Raw genomic sequence first — 22,810 nt, 5'->3', positions numbered from 1 at the left:
TTTTTGGTCTAGCTGACGCGATTCGAACTGCATTTTAATACCATGCCTGACACATGTATAGTGAAAATATTGGTAATCTGATTAATGAACAAATAAGCATTGTGGTTGCAACCATGAAGCCACAGTAATAATCTGAAAATAAAAAAAAAATTATAATAATTTTACTTTTTAATATCTATATATAATATATAAAAAAAATTACAAAGCCTCCTGACCATGGGTCATAAACAAAACAATAAAGAGTCTTGGGCAAAAACAAATAGATTTATTTTGCTATTTTTCATGCATTACACGTAATCCACAATAATTTTACAAAACTATTGTATACTAATTTAATTTAGTCCATTATAAAAACAAAAAATTAACATTAACCATTCATATGTAGCATAAAGCTTTAACCGTTAATAATATCATTTATTAGTAATAAATAATAGAACTTATTGTCTTTTAAATTCATTGCCATATATGCAGTATACTATCTCTGATCCTAATTATAAGAGCTAATTAATTAATTTGAGGAGATTAAGAAAAGAAGTTAAGTTAGTTATTTATAATAAATAGTTGTTGTCTTTTCTAAAATATCCTTACTAATCAAGTATATTGAATAGAATTACCATTGTTAGAATAATTACTTTGGAAAAAAATACATAAATATGAGAGACAGAGTGGTTTGGGATCTTATATTTAGGACTGAAATAAAAATCAAATAAAATCTTATATTAAAGAAAACAAGTAGCATTTAATACTAAACTAATAAAAAATATGACATACCACCAGATCCAGTAATAGGCAAATATGTGTGTGCGCGCGGGGAGGATATGTGAAATGTATCGGGACACATCTATCCAACGCACACCAGTGCTTTCTCCTTTATTATTTTTCTTCTTCTTTGTTGGCCAAAACGCACGCCAATCCAATAAATATCAAGTCATATATTCAAAGACAAAAAGAACGAGTTATTGCTATTTTACATTTATCTTGTTGTTTTCTATTGGGGTCTATCTTGTTGTTTCCCTTTATATGCATTCCCCCTTATATAAAATCTTATCTAATTTCCATCCAATCACTTAGTCAAATCTCAAAACCATGTGCTTTTATGAATCATTCTTGGCCGTGCCTTCAGAGAATTACATTAAGATAAAAAAAATTATTAAAAAATCCTAATAACAACATAAATAATTAGAGTAAAAAGTCTTAATAACAACGTAAGTAATTATTAAAAAGTCCAAATGAATGTATAGAACATTTGATACACTAATTCATTTTAATGATATTCACACTGCCCAACCCTCTAACCTTTTTTTTTCCCGAATTATTAATAATTTTTGTATGACCTAAATAATGCATTAAGCATCAGGTGTATAATCACCACGACAAATTATTGAAGTATTTATTCTATTCGACAGCGAGGTCAAAAACAGCATATATTCAGCTGGAATTAAAAATGTGTTTTTGAATCGATTGATCATAATAAATAAAAGAATTGCAACGGGATATATATTTTTTGAATTAAAATGGTTGTGTAATAAGAAATTGGGGGGGTGGGGAACTAAAAGATCAATCACGGGAGGACAAGTTAAAACCAGAAATACTTTTGATAGCACCCAAACACCGCCCAAGTTGTTCACAGGACCGATTAATAGAATATTACACAATTGTATGCTTTCCCCTCAAAAACGTCTTTTCAAGTTTAGTCTTCTTCCAGAGGTAATGCGGCGAGCATGATTGGGATGGCTGCCCAAATTACTTCCTTAATCCAAGAAGTCAATTTAGAGTTAAAATTGAATTTTTATTATTTGTTTAAATAAATTTTTTTATGAAGCTACTTTTTTCTATAAAAAATACTCCTCCGGTCCTTATTATAAGACCTCATTTGACTTTTTATTTGGTCCTAATTATAAGACCCCAATCCATTTTGTCTCTTATATTTATGCATTTTTTCCCAAGATAATCCTTCTAATAATGATAGTTTTAGCCAATATACTTAATTAGCAAAGATATTTTAGGAATGACAACACTTATTTATTATAAATAACCAACTTAACTTACTTCCTTAATCTCCTCAAATAAGTCAATTGGGTCTTATAATTAGGACCAGAGGAGTATATAGTCATCTGGTTCTTAACGTAAGAGATAATTGTTGAGTTGATTTTTTGATCTTAAACGTAAGACTTATTTCTTATATTTATTATTTTTTTTTGAAATTTTATACTTTCTTAAGCTTAATCAAGTAGAAGAGGGATGGAGGATATTAATAAAGATGATTATGATATTTTAGGAAAAACATGTCATATTTCTTATAATTAACCATCTTACATAACATTCTTAATCTAATCAAATTAATCAAATATATCTTATATTAAGAACTGAAGGAGTATAAATATAAATCACGATATACTAATATTTATCATAATTTCTATTCATAAAAGTTAATTAGGATAAAAATCAATTTTGTAAACATTAATCCCAACCTGAAAAGCACATGTTACGTTGAGCTGGTACAATCAAAACATTACACGAATGTGAACGACACGTAAAGTACGTAGTAATATTCAAATAATAAAGCGAGGGAGCATAATTTTATAGATGAATGAAATAAGGAGTTAGCTGAGAAGAAGAGCCCGCACATTCCCACCAAACTCATTAATCATCGTCGTTGACGATCTCCAATCTCTCTCTCTCTCTGCCCTGGTGCGTCCGTCTCCCTCGTCTATGCGCGTGTCTAATAACCTCCCAAGAACTGCAACTACCTCCTACCTATCTACCCTCCACACTCTTTCAATGCTTTAACCCCCCTCCCTTTTCCTTATTTATATATCTCCTCTTCTTTCACCCTTACTTCCCATTCTCACTCTCCACCTTTCTCTATCTCTTCCGTACGTTTTCTCTCAACCCAGAGACTGCTGCCCATTATCTCTGTATCAGCACAGCTATTGCTATGGCACCCTCGTTTTATGATCCCTCTGTCAGCACGGTTTGCGTGATGGACGCTTCGGGTCACCTTGGCTTCAATTTGGTCAAGCGACTCCTTCAACGGGGCTATACCGTCCATGCCTCTGTTCAGGATCATGGTTAATTTCCTTGCCCGCGACTCTGATTCTATAATTCCACTACTTTTGGTTCGTTTTACTTTAATGTTTTGTGAATTGTGATTAGGGGAGGAGCAATTCCGTCGGCTTTCCTCGGATTCCGATAAGCTCAAGATTTTCCGATCGGACCCGTTTGATTACCACAGCATAATTGATGCTCTCAAAGGCTGCTCTGGCTTGTTTTACAACTTTGAGCCACCGAAAGATCAGCCTGATTATGATGTAAGCTTCCTTAATCCCTTTTTTGAAATTCGTTGAGATTATTTGGACGCGTTCATCTTGCTGGCAAAAGTTGCCTCAATAAAAAGAAAAAACATTTACTTAGAGAATTAATGCATGCGCTTAACATGGTTGGTGGTAGTTGGAGAAGACGGCAAGTAGCAGAGTCTGTTTACGTTCGTCAATTACTAGTTTCATCAATAGAGGAAAGTAGTTTCAGAGTTCTTGAAATGAGTGTCCCCAATTTTTTCCCCCTTAAACCGATACTGTGATTAATAATACTTTTCACACACATTATATATTTTCATTTGTAAATATCAGCTTCAGAAACAAATTAGAAAACTCATATTTATCAAGTAAACCAGTTTACTGAAAATTTTTCCTAATTAATTGGCCGGTTACCCACTTTGTTGGGCAGCTATTAGATGCTCTGTGACCTCCAATTGTTCATGCACTTCTGCGAAAATAGAGGAAATAAAGCCTCTGATGCAGTATTAGTTTAAGTTGGTTAATCCTCCCTTGCCCAAATAATTGGTATTATTTATATGTCATTATCATTAATGAATATCACCAAACTCAGTGGCCAACCTCGCACATGAGCATCGGCTTGGTGTGCCAAACTAATTAATCTCTATATTTTAATACCTCCCTCCCAAATGAAAAGAATAAATAAGCCATGAATAAGTGGGTGTGCTCTTGAAATTTCAGAACTAACCAAGCTATTTCCCACAACTGACCAATTTTTTTTTCCTTCCCAAATTCAAAGTTGGCCAGAACCCATTCCATATGAGGCGAATTGTTTCTTTAGCATATTTTAATATACAAGAAAAAGTTTGACCAGGTTGATTATTTAAAGACGGTTGGATTTTCCACCAAACAAAAGGGCAAAACAAAAAAGACGGCGAGATTTATTTATAAGGAGAAATTTAGCGGTTGACTGATATAAATATTCTTATGGCGGTGTTCTGGGTTTGTATATACAGGAATACATGGCGGATGTGGAGGTTAGAGCTGCACACAACGTGCTAGAAGCTTGTGCTCAAACAGAGACCATTGATAAAGTGGTGTTCGCATCCTCAGCCACCGCCGTTGTGTGGAGGGAGGATCGCAAATCCCTTGACTTGGATGAAAGGAATTGGAGTGATGTCAACTTATGTCGAAAGTTCAAGGTAATTATTTCAACTTAGTTATGTTTTACGAAATTGTTTGGCATTGGTTAACTGATTAAACTATGTGTGCTTATGGGCTAGCTCTTGGTTGTATTGCATGGTGTTGTTATTACTCCTCCGGTCCTTAATATAGGACCCAATTCTTGAGTTGGTTTTGGTCCTAAATATAAGACCTATTTCTCATATTTATCAATTTTCTCTAAATTACCCCTATAGACACTCCCTCAACTATAATCAAATAGAAGAAGGAGATGAGGTATTAAAAAAGATGATTATGGTGTTTTAGGAAAAATGTGTCACTTTTTTTATAATTAACTAACTTACCTAACTTCCTTAATCTAATCAAATTAGTTAAATGAGTCTTATATTAAGGACCGGAGGAGTATCATTTTAATCTCAAATAATTAATTGGTTTCCCATGGAGGCCAATGCATGGGACGTGTGATTTAAGGTTTTGCCGATTTTCTTGGAACTATATTTACGTGTAAAAAAATATGATATCCTGATTATGCGTGCACGAAAAATATGTAAAATTAGAATAAATTAAACTTGAAAAGACAGAAGGCACATGAGACCGGCTAGCTTGATGGTTGGGCCATGAATATATAATTATACAAAAGATGGTAAGTATGAGTAACAGTATTGTTATCGAGTGACTATGAGTAAAAATAAGAACCTTGTCCAGAAGTAAGGAGTTAGATAAAAATATACTTGTGTGCCCAATAATTTGAGCCATAACTGTGGCTTACTAAGAAAATGATGGCATCTCAATTATTGGAAGATTCGATGATAAGATGGGTAGTATAAACTTCTAAGTGGGTGTAGTAACTGTGATTGCAATCTGCAAGTGAGTTGAATTAAAATTAATGAAGTTGGTTTGAAATGAAATGGGTGAGCAGTTATGGCATGGGATGTCAAAGACGGTGGCGGAGAAGACAGCCTGGGCGCTGGCCATGGACCGAGGGGTGAACATGGTGTCTATCAACGCCGGCTTGTTGATGGACGACCCCGATCTCTCCATCAAGACTCCATACTTGAGAGGCGCCGCCGAGATGTACGAGGACGGAGTGTTCGTGACCGTCGATCTTGACTTCTTGGTGCACGCCCACGTCTGCATCTTCGAAGACGTCTCATCCTACGGTCGCTATTTGTGCTTCAACCGCGTCATCAATACTCACCACGACGCCAGCACTCTCGCTCGCAAGTTGACTCCTTCAGCCCCTTCCACGTCCCACAGGTTCGTTCATTCCAAAAACAAGTTTGTTTTGAAAAAAAAATATACTCAGCAATTTTACCTTTAAAAAAAAAAAATCACTTGTGATCTGCTTACTTTAATTCGATTGAATTATGTATATTGTGCAGTGAGGAGGGCAAAAAGTTTGTAGAGCAAAGAATAAGCAACAAGAAGTTGAACAAGTTGATGGTGGATTTCCAGAAATGAATTGATTGATTCGGCTATGAGGTGGAGGGGATTTTAGAGCAGTGACGACACGTTAGAATATCGGTGGGGGAGGACTATAAGTAATTTAACTTATTGGGGGGGGGGGGCCTCATTTATTCAGAGTTGTATGTAGGTTGGCTTGTGTAAGAAATCAATGTAATAATTTTGTGAGATAAGTCGAGGCAAGTTGCTTGCCTTTGTGATAAAAACGACCTCCAATTTTTTTATTCTTTGCTGAATGCAAATGCCGCTTCCTGATTCGCCCTGCACAATGATGCTGATCATACACAAAGTCTTTTGTACATGAGAAACCGAAAAGGCCTATTCAAATTGAGACAAAAGCTGAAAAGGAAACAGTATTTCTACAACAAACAATTAAGGACACAGCTTCTCTTCTCTACCTTCTCCTCCGCTGCCCGAGAAACGACGCGGTACGCGAGGGAATAAATGGCCAAATGATGAAGTGAGGCGCGCTGGGTCACGAAAGTGAGGTGGTGGGGCACATTATGACATGAATAATTATTAACAGTTGCTAACAGTGACCCTCGCACGTGTTCAAATTTTTATAAAATCACCAAAAAAAAATTAAAAAAACAAATTAACTGATTAAAAAAATTTGGGTTAAGTAAGTTAAGTTGGTTATTTATAATATCTTAAAATATTTTTAAAATAGTACTTAGTGGTGTAAACTAATTTTTTGTATATTCAACACCCCAAAATATTAATTTTCAGTCCTTAATATAAAAATTACTTTGATTTTTAATTTGGTTCTAAATATAAGATATTAATATCATATTTTTTTGTTTTTTGTTTCAAAATAGTCATGGTAGTGCTCGTACATGTTAAATGTTTCATCATATGGTACTTTTAGTTAATACACATGATTAGTAAAGGTATTTTAAAATAGACAACACCTATTTATTACAAATAAGTAACTTAATAAACTTTCTTAATTAACACAAATTAATTAACTAGCTTTTATATTAAGGATTGGAAGTAGCCCTTTTTTGGGAGAATTACAACGAGGCTCCAATGAAGGAAAGTAACTGCCAATAATTACCAGTGATAAATAAGATGTTGTTATTTTCTATTCTAGAATTTGTCATTACAGGTTGTTTAGATTGTTATTGGGATTTTTAGTAATTATATTTCTTTCTTGAGACTTAATTGCAGTTCTCCTTTTTTTTTTTTTTCCAAAAGCCCTTAGTATCTTAAGTTTAGGGTGCTTCTCGTTACTAAAAAATGCTTTAAGAAAAAAAATTACACCAAATTACTTTAGGATTCTAGGTGTTACTAAAAAAATATTTTAGAGTTTTAAATCCAAAAAAAAAATTCTTTAGAATATTTATGACTCCTTGTAAAGTAAATATCCAACAAAAATTACATTAGACTACTAAGTACTATTTAAAAATTATTTTAAGATATTGAGTCTTACTTTAAAAAAATATTTTAGGAGATTACTTAACCCCCATTTTTTACTCAGTTAATTTGTGTTTCTCAAGTTTTTTGTGATTTCATAAAAGTTTGAACCCGTGCAAAGAGTCACTGTTAATAATTTTTAACAATTATTTATATTATAATGTGCCCCACCACCTCATTTGCGATTTTGCGTGACTTAGGGAGTGTTTGGATAGAAACCAAACCATGGTTTCAAAAGTACTTTTACGGATTACGAAGTAAATATGTAGAGGAGGTTACCTCGTTTTGTGGAAAAATGCTTCTGAAACCACAGTTTTGGAACACCCAAACAGGCCCTTAGCCCGCCTCATCCCATCATTTGGCCATTTGCTCCCTCACGTACGGCATCGTTTATTGGGCTGCGGATAGGCAGCTGAGGAAAAAGTAGAGGAGAGAAGCTGCATCCAACAAATTTAGCTTGTTTGGCATTATGTTTCAATATATTATCTGAATAAGATTCTGGCAAACTAATGTTTTTAATAGTCCATCTAAATATAAATTATTACACTAAACTTTTTTTTTGCCTGAAGCAAAAACCAATTAAAATAAAAGTCAGATTTTGCTTATATCATACAAGGTGATTGGGAAGGAGAGACAATGAAGTCACGTAGATGAAGAGGGAGAACTGGAAACGGCACCTTGAATTTAACCATACTCATATGAAATAGAGTTTGAATCCAAGACAGAGATGAGATGGACGGAGGGAGGGTACGACAGAGAAAAGCTGTTCTAAGCAGGAACCAGACTGGCTGGCTAGGAAACAAGGAAAAATGCTCTTGGAATTGAATTGACTCATAAAAGGACTTGCAACTGTCTGGCTTTACGAGAACGCAACCACATTGATGAAATGGTGACGACAACCTCAGCCACACAGTGTCAAGGGTTATAATTGCAATTCACACGATACGTATGCATATAATTTTCTTTTTCTGGCCAAATACGTATGCATATAATTGAGTTCATACAATACAATAGATCAAACAAGTTCAAAGGGAACGAACAGGTCTAACACTATCAACACAACGGTACAAACAAGTTGTCATTTGCGGGACACTATTCCGACAACAACCCCCATGAATGGTAAAACAACAAATTAAATTAATAATGTCGCGAAATTCATGTTATAAATATACTAATGAACTCCAAGTTAATTTCTTTCCCCAAAATTCCTATCAAGTACTACTTCTGATCCTTAATATAAGATTCTGTTTAACTTTTATTTTAGTCCTAAATATAAGACCTCCAATCCACTTTATCTCTCATATTTACTCAATTTTTTTCAAGATAGTCATTCTAATAATCATAGTTATAGTTAATACACTTTATTAGCAAGGATATTTTAGGAAAGACAACACTTATTTAGGACAAATAACTAATTTATCTTACTTCTTTAATCTCCTCAAATTAGTTAACTGGCTCTTATAATTAAGACCGGAGGTAGCATTTAATTTGGATTTCACCGTATATTTGGCGCAAAATTTAAAATGGGCAGCACCATTTATAATATTCCCCCTCTCATTCATTTTATAAGCTCTAATTAATTACTTTACATAGATGGCAAAAAAATAAAAAATCACTCTACATAAATTAAGAAATTTAGATAAAACTAATTATTTATTGTAAAAAATCTCAACAATTATGTTTCATGGGTCAGCTTGATTGGTTATAATGTTTTATTCACTCTCTTAAAATTTAATAACTTCTCAATTTTACTTCTATTAATATATAATACATTTTAAATATTTTTTTCATAAACACTAAATAAAAGGTAAGTTATACTCCCTCTAATTCAAAATATAAGTTAAACTTTATCCATTTACATTTATGAAGAAATCAGTTAAAATAAATTTAAAACAATAAATACGTAAAATATATTTATTTTTTCAAAATATGCCTTTATTAACAAAGATAAGAAGTAAAAGCTGCAATAAATAAATCAAAGAGGAAAGAGAATATATAGAAGTAAAATTGAAAAAACATATTAAATATTAAGACAAAAAATAAGGTTATCTTAAAAAAAAATCAAATTTCTCCAATAAAGTTTAATTTATATTTAAATCAGAGGCAGTATATTAAAATGAAAATTTAGGGGGGGAAAAAACATCTCCTTTCTTTATTAATTACTGCAAGAAAAGATAGGATGGCAATCTCTTGCCTTTTTTATTAATGACTGCAAATCTTTTTTCTCATCTCCAACTATAAATTTGTCCAATCTTCTAAATTAATACAGTGAATCCGTTTCCTAATTCGGTAATTCCAAATCATTTCATGCTCTTTCACCATGTTTTCTCCAGATGCCGCAGATCTAGCTACTTACCTCCTCGTTGAGTCATTTTGGTGTCCTCTATTTTCTTTTTCCTCCTAACTTATCCATTTTGCTTTTTATCTATGTCTGGTCCGGTGGGCTGTTGTTTTCGTTCTTGTTTGGTCTCAGAGATGTGTTTGATGTTTTAGTTAAACAAGGTAGCACCGGACTACTTGCTTAGGGTTTTCTTTCTGTTACTCTAACTTAAAATTGTACACTTTTGTATCTCCATTATTCTTGTAATGGATTATGGTCGAGATGGAAACGTCGTTCAAATAATCACTGGCGGTGGAAATGAAAACTGGTCCAGTGACCAGGCCGTCTGGGCAACGGAAGACGATTATCGATTCTGGAACAACGGGGATTCTGACACTCCCTCGGACTCGAATTACGATCAAAGGCAGTCCCAATCACGATCTGGGAGCGAACCCCCCAATAAGAAATCCAGGAATTCTCAGGATGTGTCTTCATCGAATCGGTCCAAAGCTATAGGGAAAATGTTCTTCAAGACAAAACTGTGTTGCAAATTCCGGGCCGGTACATGTCCTTACATCACGAACTGCAATTTCGCCCACAGTGTTGAAGAGCTTCGACGGCCACCTCCGAATTGGCAAGAAATTGTGGCTGCTCATGAGGAGGAAAAATCCATAATGTCGGAACCGAGGGAGGAGTTTCAAATTCCGTCCATTGGGTCGTCCGGGTTTGCTGGGGAGATGCAGAGAGCGTATAAAGGTCGCCATTGCAAGAAGTTTTACACGGAAGAAGGATGCCCATATGGAGATAATTGTACATTTCTTCATGACGAGCAATCTAGGAATCGTGAGAGTGTGGCTATAAGTTTAGGCCCCGGTGGGTATGGTGGTGCTGGGAGCGGCTCTAGTTCCAAGCCATCAAATTGGAAAACACGGATTTGCAATAAGTGGGAGATGACTGGGTATTGCCCATTTGGAAATAAATGTCATTTTGCTCATGGTGCTGCAGGTATGATTCGCTAACCTTGAGATGTTGAAGAGCTTATGCTTTAATTGAAGAAAGATGAACTTTTATGCTGTAATCTTTTCAAATCAGCCAAATCGTCAAAATTACTCTTAAGCAAGATTTTCTTAGAACTTAAAGACCTGAAATATATATATATATATATATATATATATATATATTTAAAAAGGAATTAGCGTCATCTTTTAGTCTGGTGACGACTTGGGATAACGATGCTTGATCATAATTAAGGGGATGTGTATTGGACATAGCATTCTGCTGGAATTAAAATTAGTTTGTGACCGTCACTTTAGTTGGATACACATTCTGTGACCGAGATAATAGTTCCGCGTATTGACATTAGGTTGCTTTTGGATTACTACACATAAAATTTTCATTTCCGATTGTCACTACGGCTATAATTTCGTATAAAACAAAATTCCCTTTGGCACCACAATGCAAAAACATGTCTGTGGTGGCGGATACTAACTACTGAGAGCTATTATTATATGATAAGCATGACTTTCATTAAGCATACCAGTCAAGTTTACTTTGAACTGGCTTATTTATCCCTTACAATGTTTTATTTAGAAAATGAGGGACACATTCGTATAATCAGAAAAAAGGGTTCTTATTCATTGCCTAGTGAAAGGTCTAACAAACAACTGAAATACAGTTACAGCAGAATTATTGACTGAGCTAGGGAAATTTCTTTTTCATTTCTTTCAAACTCTTATGCACTTAGCCAAGACTTTGTCAAAGGAAGCATGGGGAGCTAGCTACCCTGGCCTTTTGTGGTTTATTGCCACGCGTATAAGCTGCAAGGTATGAGTTCGAGAGCTGCTGTCCCACCCAAAAGAAAAAAAAAGGGAAGCATGGGGAGAATAAATTCATGATAATTGTGTTCATTTATGATGTACTCCTCCGGTCCTTAATATAAGACCCATTTAACTAATTTGATTAGATTAAGGAAGTTAGGTAAGTTAGTTAATTATAAGAAAAGTGACACATTTTTCCTAAAACACCACAATCATCTTTTTAATACCCCCTCTCCTTCTTTACTTGATTATGGTTGAGGGAGTATTCATAGGGGTAATTTAGAGAAAATTGATAAATCTGAGAAAGGGCTCTTATATTTAGGACCAAAACCAACTCAAGAATTGGGTCTTATATTAAGGACCGGAGGAGTACCTGTAATTGGGAATTTATTTGTAACCTTTTTTTCCTTGGCCACTGGACTTTATGCATTGCGTAGAAGTTTAGAACTCTGTTTTTTGAGTCATGGGTTATCTCATTCGTAGCTGGACCATTAGTGGTAGTTATGTTCGCTTGAGTCTTAATTTTGGATTTCTTATCCTAGTTAAATTAGAGCTGTTTAAATCACCTATAAAAAGGCATATATCTGTCTGATGGGCTGCAGCTTTGTCGTTGAGCCTGTGATAATATTCAGGAATTCCGATATTGTTCTTCAGTTTCCCATTTTCTTTCTACACCACTAGACGGTGGGTCCTGTGTGTTGCATAGAATTTGAAGTGAGGCTTAGCTCATTAATTATGAGCAATGCTTTGCCTTCCTATAAATTATGTGGTGTGTTAATATAACGAGGATTCTCACCTTTTGCTTCCTACGCTTTGTGTGCTTTAATATCTTAGCTTGCTTTGTCTGATATAAGGAAGCAGCATTTGAAAACTTGAAAAATAGAAGTTGGGCTATGTTCAGAAAGAGAATAGCTTAAATCCTCAGGGCTTTTAGAGATGCTTTTAAGATGGCATGAGACCGTGAGTCATGCTTACACTGGTGCACTTTTAGGCAACTTATGATATTACAGTAGAGGCCAAATTTAAAGAAGCTTGCCAGAAGATGGGCATTCTAATTATATTTGTTGAAGAATGAAGTTGGACCCAGCTGAAAAATAGCTGAATACTTAAAGTCACTGAGTCCTCTCAGGATTAAACAATGGCATCTTAAGATGCATATTATTTTTAACTGAGCAACATCATATGGAGGAAAATCAAATTCTCAGAAAAAACTATGTACTTAACATATAAGGTGCAAAAAGTTGTGATCGAGATAGTTATAAAAAGGATGTGATTGAAATAGGTGTCTACTGCCAAAGGTCTTATAGCTTAGTGGCATTGATACTCTCCTGTAAGTTGAAGGTCGCGGGTTTGATCCCCCTTGTAACTCAGGTTGTTAGTGCTTGCCCTTTTAATTAAAAAGGAAAAAAGCTGTCTACCCCAAAACCTGTGGATTGGAAAGGAAAAATAAAGGAGGAGAATAGAGAGAGAACTGGGGGAGGATGATTATAGGAATGATTAACTATTTAGCTTAGTCATTATTTGGTTGCCTGCTCATTTCAAATCAATGAAAACTGGTGCAATTATCAACCTGAAAAAGAAGATTGCATCTAAAATGGCAAGAGTATATGTAATTAGAAAAATTTGCCCAGTTGATTTTGGTACGTCACTGTCTCTCTTTCTGAGAGAATGAGACTGAGCTGCGGATTTTGTGGCTGAAGTTGGAAACGACTGATGTGCGTTCATGGTTCTGTGCTTTCTAGGCTAAAACAATAAAAAGAAGAGAAGATTACCTTGTATTGGGATTACATCCTTTACCCTTAAATGGAGCTGTGTATTTGTGATATAGTGTTAAGCAAGAGCTGGAGGATAAAAGTCTTATTCGATGTAATGCTATTGTCGTTAATGTTACTCTACACTCATCATGAAAGTTATCTGAGACATATGTTTGTCATCGTCAATTAAATGCTAATGATGTAGTCAGTGTGCATGCTACTTATTGTTCTGTCCGAATGCTATCTGCACCAAGGAATGAGTCCAGTGCTGTTGTAGTCTCAGCTAATCTATCAGTCCTTGTCCTTGTGGGTAATATTTAAAGACATTTTTCTTTGACGTTAACATAAGCAAATACTCAAGTACTTTGTGGGCTTTAACTGTTACTGCTAGAACTGTGTTTAACCAGCCGTTTCACGGTCTGAGTTTTCATTGTATATTTCCACCTCAGAGTTGCACCGATATGGAGGGGGTCCTATGGAGGGAGAAAATAGGGACCCTGGATCTGCTACTGCTCCTGACACGAAGCAGGGTGGGGTGCCTTCGAAAACGCCTGCTGATAATGTGGTTTCAGCAGTCACTCCTGTGGCTCATCCTGATGTCTATCATATTGGAGTTCCTTCACAGAGATCTTCCATTGTGATTCAGCGGCCAGGTCAGAGAGCTCATCAGAAGTGGAAGGGTCCGGATAAAATCAGTAGGATATATGGTGATTGGATTGATGACTTGGAATGAATTCAGGAGTCCCATTTTTGCTATCGGAGGAAACGGCTGATAAGGATTTATGGCCACGACGTGTATCACCTATAAACTGGATATGTAGTTTCCTTAGGCTGTGATCTTATCATATGATGATCATGTATCTCTGGTCTTCTCTTTGCGAAGAAAGCACAGGGGGAAGGGATGAGTTATTTTATGATTTCCATTCTCACCTTTTTTGTGTATCACTTTAACCTATCAGATGAACTTTTCATCCTACGAGAACATTGTTTCAATTCACTAATATATGTTCCGTTTCTAAATTTGATCCATAGCCGCATCACCGTATCTGCATCAGATTCTGTGCCTGTTATGGTTCTTCTCTCTTCTTATCAAACGCATTAGCCCTTGTCTTTCTTGCGCTTGACTATGTTTAAAAAGAGTGAGAGCCCCTGCATAATTTTATGAAAAGTAAGCCTAGAAACAGTCTATGAAGGGCATGGCCTGTTTATCCGATATTATGTTTCGACTTTCGACCCAAAATAAATCCATTTAAATACTATCTTCCGTTCTAAATATATTTGATACTAAATATAAAATTAATTGACTAATTTGAGTATATTAAAAAAATAAATTAATTTAGTTATTTGTAATAAATAGGTGTTATTTTTTCTAAAATATTCTTGCTAATTAAGTGTCTTGGTTAGAACTACTATTATTGGAAGGATTACTTTAGAAAAAATACATAAATATGAGAGACAAAATGGATTGGAGTTTTATATTTAGGACCAAAATAAAAGTCAAATGAGATTTTATATTAAGGATCGGAGGTGGTATATAAATACTCATTCCCTTTGAAACTGAGGTGTTTTTTTAAAGAAAAAATGACAAAAAAAGAAGTTGAAAATTATTAAATCTCAAATCAAGTTTGGTAATAGCATTTTATTTGATGTTGACAACGTTAAATTTGTAAATGACAATAAATTTTTATTGATATTCAGTCATTTTTAGCTTCTTTGTTTTTATCATTTTTTTAGTCTAATTTACATCCTCCATAAATTAGATAATATCATTAAAACATTATACATTCTTTTCATAGTTCAATGTTAGTCTAAAGTTTTGAGGGAAAAAATATGATGTTGCCCTTTGTTGAGTATACCTTATTTTGACCATTAGTCCATGGAGACCAATATAGTTACTAATTAAGTTTTTAAAATTTATAAATAAATGTCAAAGGACTAATGTTATTTCTTATCATGTGTTAGTAAGTAGTTAAAAATATTTTTATTTTAATAATATTTTATTAAAATATTAACACTTTTATAATTAATAATTGATAATCTAAATATTAATTAATATTATTTTCAAATCTTTATATATACAATTTACAATTTTTCAAGGTTTACAAAATACTCGTATATAAGAATTTATAAATTAATTATTATATTATTATTTATAAGGTAATGGGTAATAATTTATAACTTTTTCCCAAAATATATAATTGCCCTTGGCCATCACGACAGGAGATCGACAAGAGGGAACAGGGTTTATAAGCTAACGGCCCATATGGAGAAGAGCGCGCCCTACTGGGTCTCAATTCTCCAGACGCTACATTCCGACCTGGTGGGGTTGAAAGCAATTTGTGTTCTGCTATTTTAGTTCGGCCAAAGCTGGGTATTACACTTGTCTCGTCGCCTCACCTGGGCGAGGCTTTTCAGCTGTTTCCCATGGATTCTTATAAGCTTGAGAAAGAAAAGTAACTCTCGTTGTCCCTGTAGTTTCTTTACTATAATTCAGAGTTTATCACATTTGATGCCGTCTTTTGTTTTAATTTTCCTGTTAATTATACAGGTTCGTGACCAATTTGACCGGATCCTCTATGCTGGAAATAGCGGTTCTCACAATGACAATTCCTGTGAGTCTCCTCGGGCTGGATTGAATAGTACTAATCTTTATATTAACTAAGATATGATACAGTTCTCATTGTGCTTTCAGTTGTTGGCCGTTTTTCGTCACTCAACCATCTCCAATTCCATTGCCGGTCAGTCCTGAGACTTTTTTTTTCATGTTGGTTTTTTTTTTTTTTTTTTTAAATCTAGATTCGATGAATTTGACATTTACAAATCTCCAGATTTTGGATTTTCTGTTTTTGCATTTGCTTCTAGCTTGCCATGTTAGTTCATTGATACTCCAGATTTTAGTTTTTCCCTTCCCAATGGCATAAAAGCATATTACATGCTAGTAATTGGTCCACGTTTCTCTTGTTTGTTCCATTAAGGTCCGCTTGGTGCATAGCATCATACATGGCGCAGATAAGATATGTTGTTTCATTTATTTATTTTTTTAATTTCTTCTCCACCATAGGTGGCTCGCTGAAGAAAACAGATGATGCAGTTGCTGAGTCTAGAAATCTGAAAACATACTTAACTACCTTGTGTTTGGATTATCTTGTCATTATTCTTCCTGTTTCCGCGTTTGGCACTGTAAGTGTTCATATCAAGTATTTTTCCAGAAGTACAAAATGCCTGCTTCAAGGATGCTTGTTCAAACTCTAATTGATACCAAGGCTGTGGATGTTAAAAATTCCAGTCGCTTAAGGAGATTTTGGTTTATAAACGGTCCGTTTTAATGAATAAAATACTTCATTTTTGAGAGGGTGCTTGTAATTTCTTGCTCGTCTCATTCTTTTGCTCTTTCTCCCTCCCTCCCTCTGTTCGGGGATCTGGTTGAAAATAGCAAGATTCTAATATGTCTGCGTTTTTTTTTCGAGAAAAATTACTCAATTTTTAAATCATTTTTTGCTTTGTTTCCTTTTTTTTATTTTTTATTTTTACTTTGGTTTCTAAACATGCATTACAGGTACTGGCAGATCGGACCTATATTGGGTCATTTGTGATTGTACTCTTCACCTTAATTTCTGTTGCTGCCAAAAGGTAGTCATGTGAATTTATTTTCCTAACCTTTTGAAGGAAGAGATTTATGCCATCAATCAATCTTTGATTCTTAAAATTTCGCATGAGTTTGATTCTGAAGCACATGATGATTCACTTTGTGTTCTTAGGTGCAAATATGGTGGTTCTTCTCTTTCTTTTGAGGGGGATTCCAGGTCTCTCCGTGCATACATTTCATCATACAGGTTTATTGTGGTATGTAAAGTTCCCATTGAACTCTGTCATTCCATTTTACCAATTTTTCTTTTTTCCATTGTGATGAAATTTAACCTTTGCAGATGATTATAACATGTGCGTGTATTTTGGCTGTTGACTTCAGAATATTTCCCAGAAGATTTGCGAAGACTGAAACGTATGGAACTAGTTTGGTGAGATTTTTAAGAAATTTGTAACTTCGCTTTTTATGTTTATAACTAGACAAGTGAGCTATTTATTGTAATTTTATGGTACATGAACCAATCTTGTACTACAGTTTGAAAAAGAGGGACATCCCCCAACAACCTCCACACTTCTACTCATCTTTCAATTGATTCTTATCTATTGAAAGAGTTTCTTCAGTTATATATTTGCATAGGTTGTTCAATTTTGGAAGGATTTTTTGGCTCAAGGAAAGATAATAATGGGACATAAAATATTAACTAACTTATGTGTTGGTTTGGTATCTCTTTATCATGTGGCTGCCCTGTATTTGCTGCTTGGTGCGTCCATTTTTTTCTGTTTTACTGAGTCAGATGCCAAGTAGTAGCATGTCTGATAATATCATTATATTATTGAATTTGAGAATAATTGTGCATGCCAGATGGATCTTGGAGTTGGATCATTTGTGGTGGTAAACTCATTTGTTTCTCGGCAAGCTAGAAATATCATATCAACGTGAGTAATCAGACTTGTCTCTATGAATGATCTTTAAGACCTAATTGCATTAACTTGCAAAGTGAACTCGTAAATTTTTTGTGTATATAAGCCCACTATGATGCAATAATATGCATACATACATATATATATATATATTGATATGGCAGTGATTTTCTCTCAGCTTTTATGAAATGTTAGTTGTTCCAGCCAAATCAGTTAGAGAGCTTAGATGCCAGTCTTATACTATGGGCAAAGAGGCCATGTGTCTAACATGCCCTTGCTGACAGGATTTTGGTTATGGTTTTTCTCCTTCCTCCCCTGGCTTCATCACCTTGTGCAAAAATTTTTAATCTCCTTATTGTAATCTTGATTTGGCGTCAATAAAATATAAAACGGGGAACCCCTATGTTATTGGCACAATTAAGTTGTTGGAGAAACAAGATATTGGATTGGTTACCCATACTATTCCAATGGAACTTGAGACCAAACTTCTGTGTCCTAAACTCATTATAATTGTAGAAGTTGACATTAAAGAAGGAATTGAGTAGGCAGTGGAAATTTAAGGCCAAGCAGTTTCCGACTTTCCATGGTGTGGTGCCATTGCAAAATCACTTGATTGTCTTTGCATTCTAAAAAAGAATTCCTCAAACATATTGAAAGCCTTGTATTTCCTATCTTTAGAAGGATACTATTGGGATGTGTTGAAAGTTCTCCTTTAAAATTTGATAGGACATCACAGGGAAATTTTTCTTTTGGCGCCTCCCAAATGTCGTGTAGTTACTTGTTTGAGGAGCTTAGATCTGAATATATGTTGTCTGTGGTGTAGTACTATACTGCATTTTGCATTCATCTGATTACATCAATTTTCCCATGCTTCAGTGGCTGGAAGACTGCAGTGCTGTCCACTATTCCACTGATTATCTTAGGATTTATTCGTATCGTTACAACAACGGGTATCAATTATCAGGTAGCATTATTTTCCTGGGTTTCCTCATAAATTGTCGCATGGTATGCAATTTCTGTCCCACGGATCTTAGTGAGCTAATTAGCTTTCAATATGATAAAGAGATGATAGTCTTTTGGTGTTTACTGTTGTAGACATTCTCTGTCCAAAATGAGTAGTAAAATAATATAAAATGAGAGGAAGAACAAGTGCAGTAGCTCTCATGGTTGTTCTGGACAATGATTTGCTGCTATGGCCTTTCCGCTAGACGTTTGAGCTCTTCTGGTCAAATTATTAGTTCAAGGCATTCTTATGGAAATGTATACTTAAATTTCATTTTCATACAGCTACATGTGAGTGAATATGGTGTGCATTGGAATTTTTTCTTCACACTTGCTGGGATTTCAATCCTTACTTCCGTGGTTAATATTCCCGCACAATATTCTGGAATTCTTGGTTCTCTTGTCTTAATAGGTAAATGATTATTTCAGGCTTCTTTCCAGATCTTATCTTTTGTAACGTGATTATTTTTTAAAGTTTATTTTCTGTTTTTAAGGGTACCAGCTCTGCTTGTTACGTGGGTTAAATAATTATCTGCTTTCTGATGAAAGAGGAACTGATATTATCAGCCAAAATAAGGAGGGGCTATTTAGCTTATTTGGTGAGAATTATACCCTTCATGTTTTAATGTTGGTGTTGGGTATGAGATTTGGTGATAAAGTACTTTCAATCATTTTGCTTCATGTATATAATTTTTAGTCAAATTATGTTATTCTGTCACCAGGATACTGGGGTATGTACCTCATTGGTGTTCATTTGGCAAATTATCTTTTCTTTGGAAGATCCTCCTCTGCGTTTAAAAGCAGCAGATGGGTTAGAATAAGAGTATGGATTCTCTGTCTATTATTCTGGTAATCCTTTATCCAGTACCTGATTGACTCTTTTCAATGAAGTTCACTGTTACAATTGCATTCTTCTCCTTCTGTTACATGCCCGTGTCAGGTTATTAACCGTGCTGCTAGACAGATATGTTGAAAGAGTCTCACGGAGAATGGTAGGACATCTTACCATTTGAAGATATTTTAACTAATCGGGCATTAATTTAAATGGGCGAAGGTGTACTTTAGTCCTTAAATTTGTGGTGGCTTTCAGTTTCGTCCCTTTTTTAAACAATTAAGTCAAGCCCTATAATTTGCTAAAATGTTTCAGTGTTTTTTTCTAAGAGATTACTCCATCAGAGCCATTGGCAGAATCCTCCTACCTGGCATTTGCATGGTCACATCATACAGTTACATGTCCATTGAAGAGCACGGTAAAAACCTTAGTTCCTAGGGCTCTTCTTCCCTTTTCCTCTCCTAAATTCAGCTAAGCAAGAGATCCACCAAGAATCAAACCTAGCTAGCATTTGGAAATGAATTAATGTTATGATAAAGCCCTTGTGGTTCTGCCACCATCCATTAATCCTTATAATTTTTAAATCAATTTCCTCTACTCTCTCTTCCACTTTCTTTGGCCATGTTAGGAGAATTGAAGAAGACATATAGTACATGGTAAAACTTGGTTTTGGCTAATTACTTCTTATTGCTGTTGTTGTTTTGATTACAAATGTTAAACCATCAAAATACAGCAAGAACAGATTATAAATGCCTCAAACAGTATGGAGACAACAGGTTGGTGTTTAATCAAACAACACAAAATCATTGGTGTTTATGTGCAACCCTCGCATGCTCATTTGCACACCTATTATTAACTTCCCTACACATGCAATGAAGGTTAATCTTGCTGTCCATAAGCATAACTCTGGCCTTTTCTATTTCTTCGTTGTGGAAACACATTGATGAGATCTGGGCTTGGGAAATTTAAAAAAAAAAGAAAGAAAGAAAGAAAGAAAATTCTGGTGAAGATAATAATGCTATAATCTCAAAATGCTACAACTTCAATAGACTGAGGAGAGTCTCCAAATACAAGTTCAAACTGCCAACTCCCCACTTTTCCCCTCAGTCCTCTCTCTCTTTCGTTGCGTGTGATTAGGTTTGATGGGGTTTATGGGACACGTGGGACTTTATCACATGCACAGACACACATATCAAATAACTTGTGCCTTGCCTTGGCCAAAGCATGGAAGTTTCTTCTTTTAATGTATGTTGCAATACAAATTAAATGAATGGGTTTCCTTAATAATATAGGAATAATAAAACACGAAGTATTGCTAATATCAATATCATTGTAAATACTAAATTTAATAGCCTTTAAACCTTTGTTCTTTAATTAGAGATTAACTTAATAATTCATAGCTTTAATAATACTACTAGGATAGGGTAATTCCAAATTTTACACTTCCCCTTTTGATGTTTGCCTTGGAGTCTGTTGGTATTTTGTTTCTTCTGAGTTGTAGAAGAAATAGAAGAATAAGGGATTGGTGGGGTGCAAGGGATTGTACAGATTGGGAGTGTAAAGGTAGTTGGCAGCTGAGTTGAGAGCAAGATAAGTCTCAAAAGTTGATTGATAATTGTGCCAGTAATTTTGTTTGAATTATGAAATCCTTATGAAGCGTTGGGCATGAATGTAATGTGATCATCAGAGACTAGCTACTGACTTTTACACATATATGCCATGTAAGATGCGATTGAGGCTAAAAAAATTAAAGGGACGGAATGGAAACACCTCCAACCTAAGGGACTAAAGTTCACTTATGCCTTTTGGAATCGGTGGATGAAATCTAATTTTTACCATTCTGTGCAGTGCAACCTTCCATATGTTGTTATGGTATTCGCTAACAACCTACAGGTTATCCTTACTTCCTTTTATTTATGAATCTCGTGTTTTGGTAGTTTGATGGGGACTGTTCACTCTAGCTTGTTTCAAGGCTGCCAACATATTAGGGTTCTTCTCTTAATCTATCTTTATTGGTATTAATTAGCATTTATCAGCCTATTTTGATGGAACTGGGTCCTTAAAGTAATGTGTCATACCAATTGCAGCAGCATGTATTTCAATAGTTTCATAATTCTTATTTTCCTAGTAGAGCATTGGTGAATCTACTGTAAAAAATGTGACTACCATTTGGGCATCAGATTACGGATTCAGTATTTGAATCCCTGATCAGAATATTACTTTTTATTTGTTTTCAGATTTTTTCAATTCTGATGCTGGGCGATCTTGTTCCTGGACGTAAAATTTCAATACTTGAAGAAGCATTTAATCGGAACTTACTGCCCACATTTCTTCTGGTGAACAACGTTTCCCTTAGATAAATTTACATTTCTTTCTCTCTAGTTTTCCTTTTTAATTAATCATAATTATTCATTTGCAGGCAAATCTCTTCACAGGACTGATAAACATGTCTATCAATACCCTCTCTGCGTCATCTTTTACAGCCACTTGTATCTTGATTGTCTATACCTTAGTTTTATCAATTACGGCTGGAATTGCTGATTTTTATGGTATCAAGCTGAAACTTGGTTGATGCTGCCCGTTGGCGTTGCTCCTGCCTCCTCTTATTTATAGTATTAAAGTGACAAAAAAGATTTTGTAAATCTTCCAGATAACCTACTAGCTTAGGATCCATATGCATTGCAATCGACTTTTGTACAAAAAGTGAGATTGGAAGTTCCAATTCTATTTTGCCTCCATCTGGTTAACGGTTGAGAAAATTTTAGATCTTACCGAAATTGTCATTGTTGAGAATGCGTATGTGTGACGATAAATCAATGAAGATATTGATTATAAAGCTTAGTTCCATGGATCTCAAATATAATGGAGAGCCATTTCTTTGTAACTGCTTGTATTGTATATCAGTGAGCTCTTGCACGGGACTCTGGTCACTCTCACGCCAGTGCATGCAATTATGTTTTGTATGCTTTCGAAAGTTTAAATAAGGTCAAATCAAGATTTATATGTAAAATTTATTATATAAAAATTCTTGTAATTAATATTATTAAATTTTTACAATCTATTCGTTATGATTTAATTAGATAAAACTGTGCTAAGTGTATATGATATAATATTCAATTCTTTTCCTTTGTGTTAAGAGAAGTTAGGCGAACGATGTGAACATTTGATCCGCATTGAAGTTTGCATCTTATATCTTTTTTCCTGATAACTTATAAATATGATCAAACAATTTAAAATGGGCT

At 34.6% G+C, this 22,810-nt stretch overlaps 3 protein-coding genes across 3 annotated transcripts; all 3 read left to right on the top strand.

The window, feature by feature from the left end:
- The first annotated feature begins 2,684 nt into the window (after nucleotides 1-2,684).
- On the top strand, nucleotides 2,685-6,190 carry LOC114757999 (cinnamoyl-CoA reductase-like SNL6). The gene is made up of 5 exons (XM_028946984.1): nucleotides 2,685-3,071; nucleotides 3,157-3,311; nucleotides 4,292-4,477; nucleotides 5,377-5,714; nucleotides 5,840-6,190. Exons 1-5 carry the CDS (start codon nucleotides 2,939-2,941, stop codon nucleotides 5,916-5,918), a joined length of 891 nt encoding a protein of 296 aa, XP_028802817.1. The 5' UTR covers nucleotides 2,685-2,938; the 3' UTR covers nucleotides 5,919-6,190.
- A 3,680-nt stretch (nucleotides 6,191-9,870) lies between these two features.
- On the top strand, nucleotides 9,871-14,255 carry LOC114757998 (zinc finger CCCH domain-containing protein 12-like). The gene is made up of 2 exons (XM_028946982.1): nucleotides 9,871-10,662; nucleotides 13,678-14,255. Exons 1-2 carry the CDS (start codon nucleotides 9,924-9,926, stop codon nucleotides 13,959-13,961), a joined length of 1,023 nt encoding a protein of 340 aa, XP_028802815.1. The 5' UTR covers nucleotides 9,871-9,923; the 3' UTR covers nucleotides 13,962-14,255.
- A 1,234-nt stretch (nucleotides 14,256-15,489) lies between these two features.
- On the top strand, nucleotides 15,490-22,450 carry LOC114758060 (uncharacterized protein At4g17910). The gene is made up of 16 exons (XM_028947067.1): nucleotides 15,490-15,681; nucleotides 15,777-15,840; nucleotides 15,921-15,966; nucleotides 16,290-16,408; nucleotides 16,785-16,858; nucleotides 16,987-17,071; nucleotides 17,155-17,244; nucleotides 17,676-17,749; nucleotides 18,611-18,698; nucleotides 19,022-19,148; nucleotides 19,231-19,335; nucleotides 19,459-19,585; nucleotides 19,677-19,728; nucleotides 21,417-21,461; nucleotides 21,806-21,904; nucleotides 21,988-22,450. The coding sequence occupies exons 1-16, from the start codon at nucleotides 15,653-15,655 to the stop codon at nucleotides 22,138-22,140; spliced, it is 1,377 nt and encodes a 458-aa protein (XP_028802900.1). The 5' UTR covers nucleotides 15,490-15,652; the 3' UTR covers nucleotides 22,141-22,450.
- Nucleotides 22,451-22,810: the final 360 nt, after the last annotated feature.

The sequence above is a fragment of the Neltuma alba genome, unplaced genomic scaffold (assembly GCF_004799145.2).
Source record: "Neltuma alba isolate B1F8T4 unplaced genomic scaffold, ASM479914v2 tig00010661_pilon, whole genome shotgun sequence".
NCBI lineage: Eukaryota > Viridiplantae > Streptophyta > Magnoliopsida > Fabales > Fabaceae > Neltuma > Neltuma alba.
This window is presented reverse-complemented; position numbering and strand designations above follow the sequence as displayed.

Excerpts from the sequence above, each read along its gene's own strand:
- LOC114757999 (XM_028946984.1), top strand. The coding sequence starts at position 2,939 with ATGGCACCCTCGTTTTATGATCCCTCTGTCAGCACGGTTTGCGTGATG. Across the intron at positions 3,312-4,291 it reads AAGATCAGCCTGATTATGAT|GAATACATGGCGGATGTGGA; the intron begins GTAAGCTTCCTT and ends TTGTATATACAG. Across the intron at positions 5,715-5,839 it reads GCCCCTTCCACGTCCCACAG|TGAGGAGGGCAAAAAGTTTG; the intron begins GTTCGTTCATTC and ends TATATTGTGCAG.
- LOC114757998 (XM_028946982.1), top strand. The coding sequence starts at position 9,924 with ATGGATTATGGTCGAGATGGAAACGTCGTTCAAATAATCACTGGCGGT. Across the intron at positions 10,663-13,677 it reads TTTTGCTCATGGTGCTGCAG|AGTTGCACCGATATGGAGGG; the intron begins GTATGATTCGCT and ends TTTCCACCTCAG.
- LOC114758060 (XM_028947067.1), top strand. The coding sequence starts at position 15,653 with ATGGATTCTTATAAGCTTGAGAAAGAAAA. Across the intron at positions 19,149-19,230 it reads TGGTTCTCTTGTCTTAATAG|GGTACCAGCTCTGCTTGTTA; the intron begins GTAAATGATTAT and ends TCTGTTTTTAAG. Across the intron at positions 19,336-19,458 it reads GGGGCTATTTAGCTTATTTG|GATACTGGGGTATGTACCTC; the intron begins GTGAGAATTATA and ends TTCTGTCACCAG.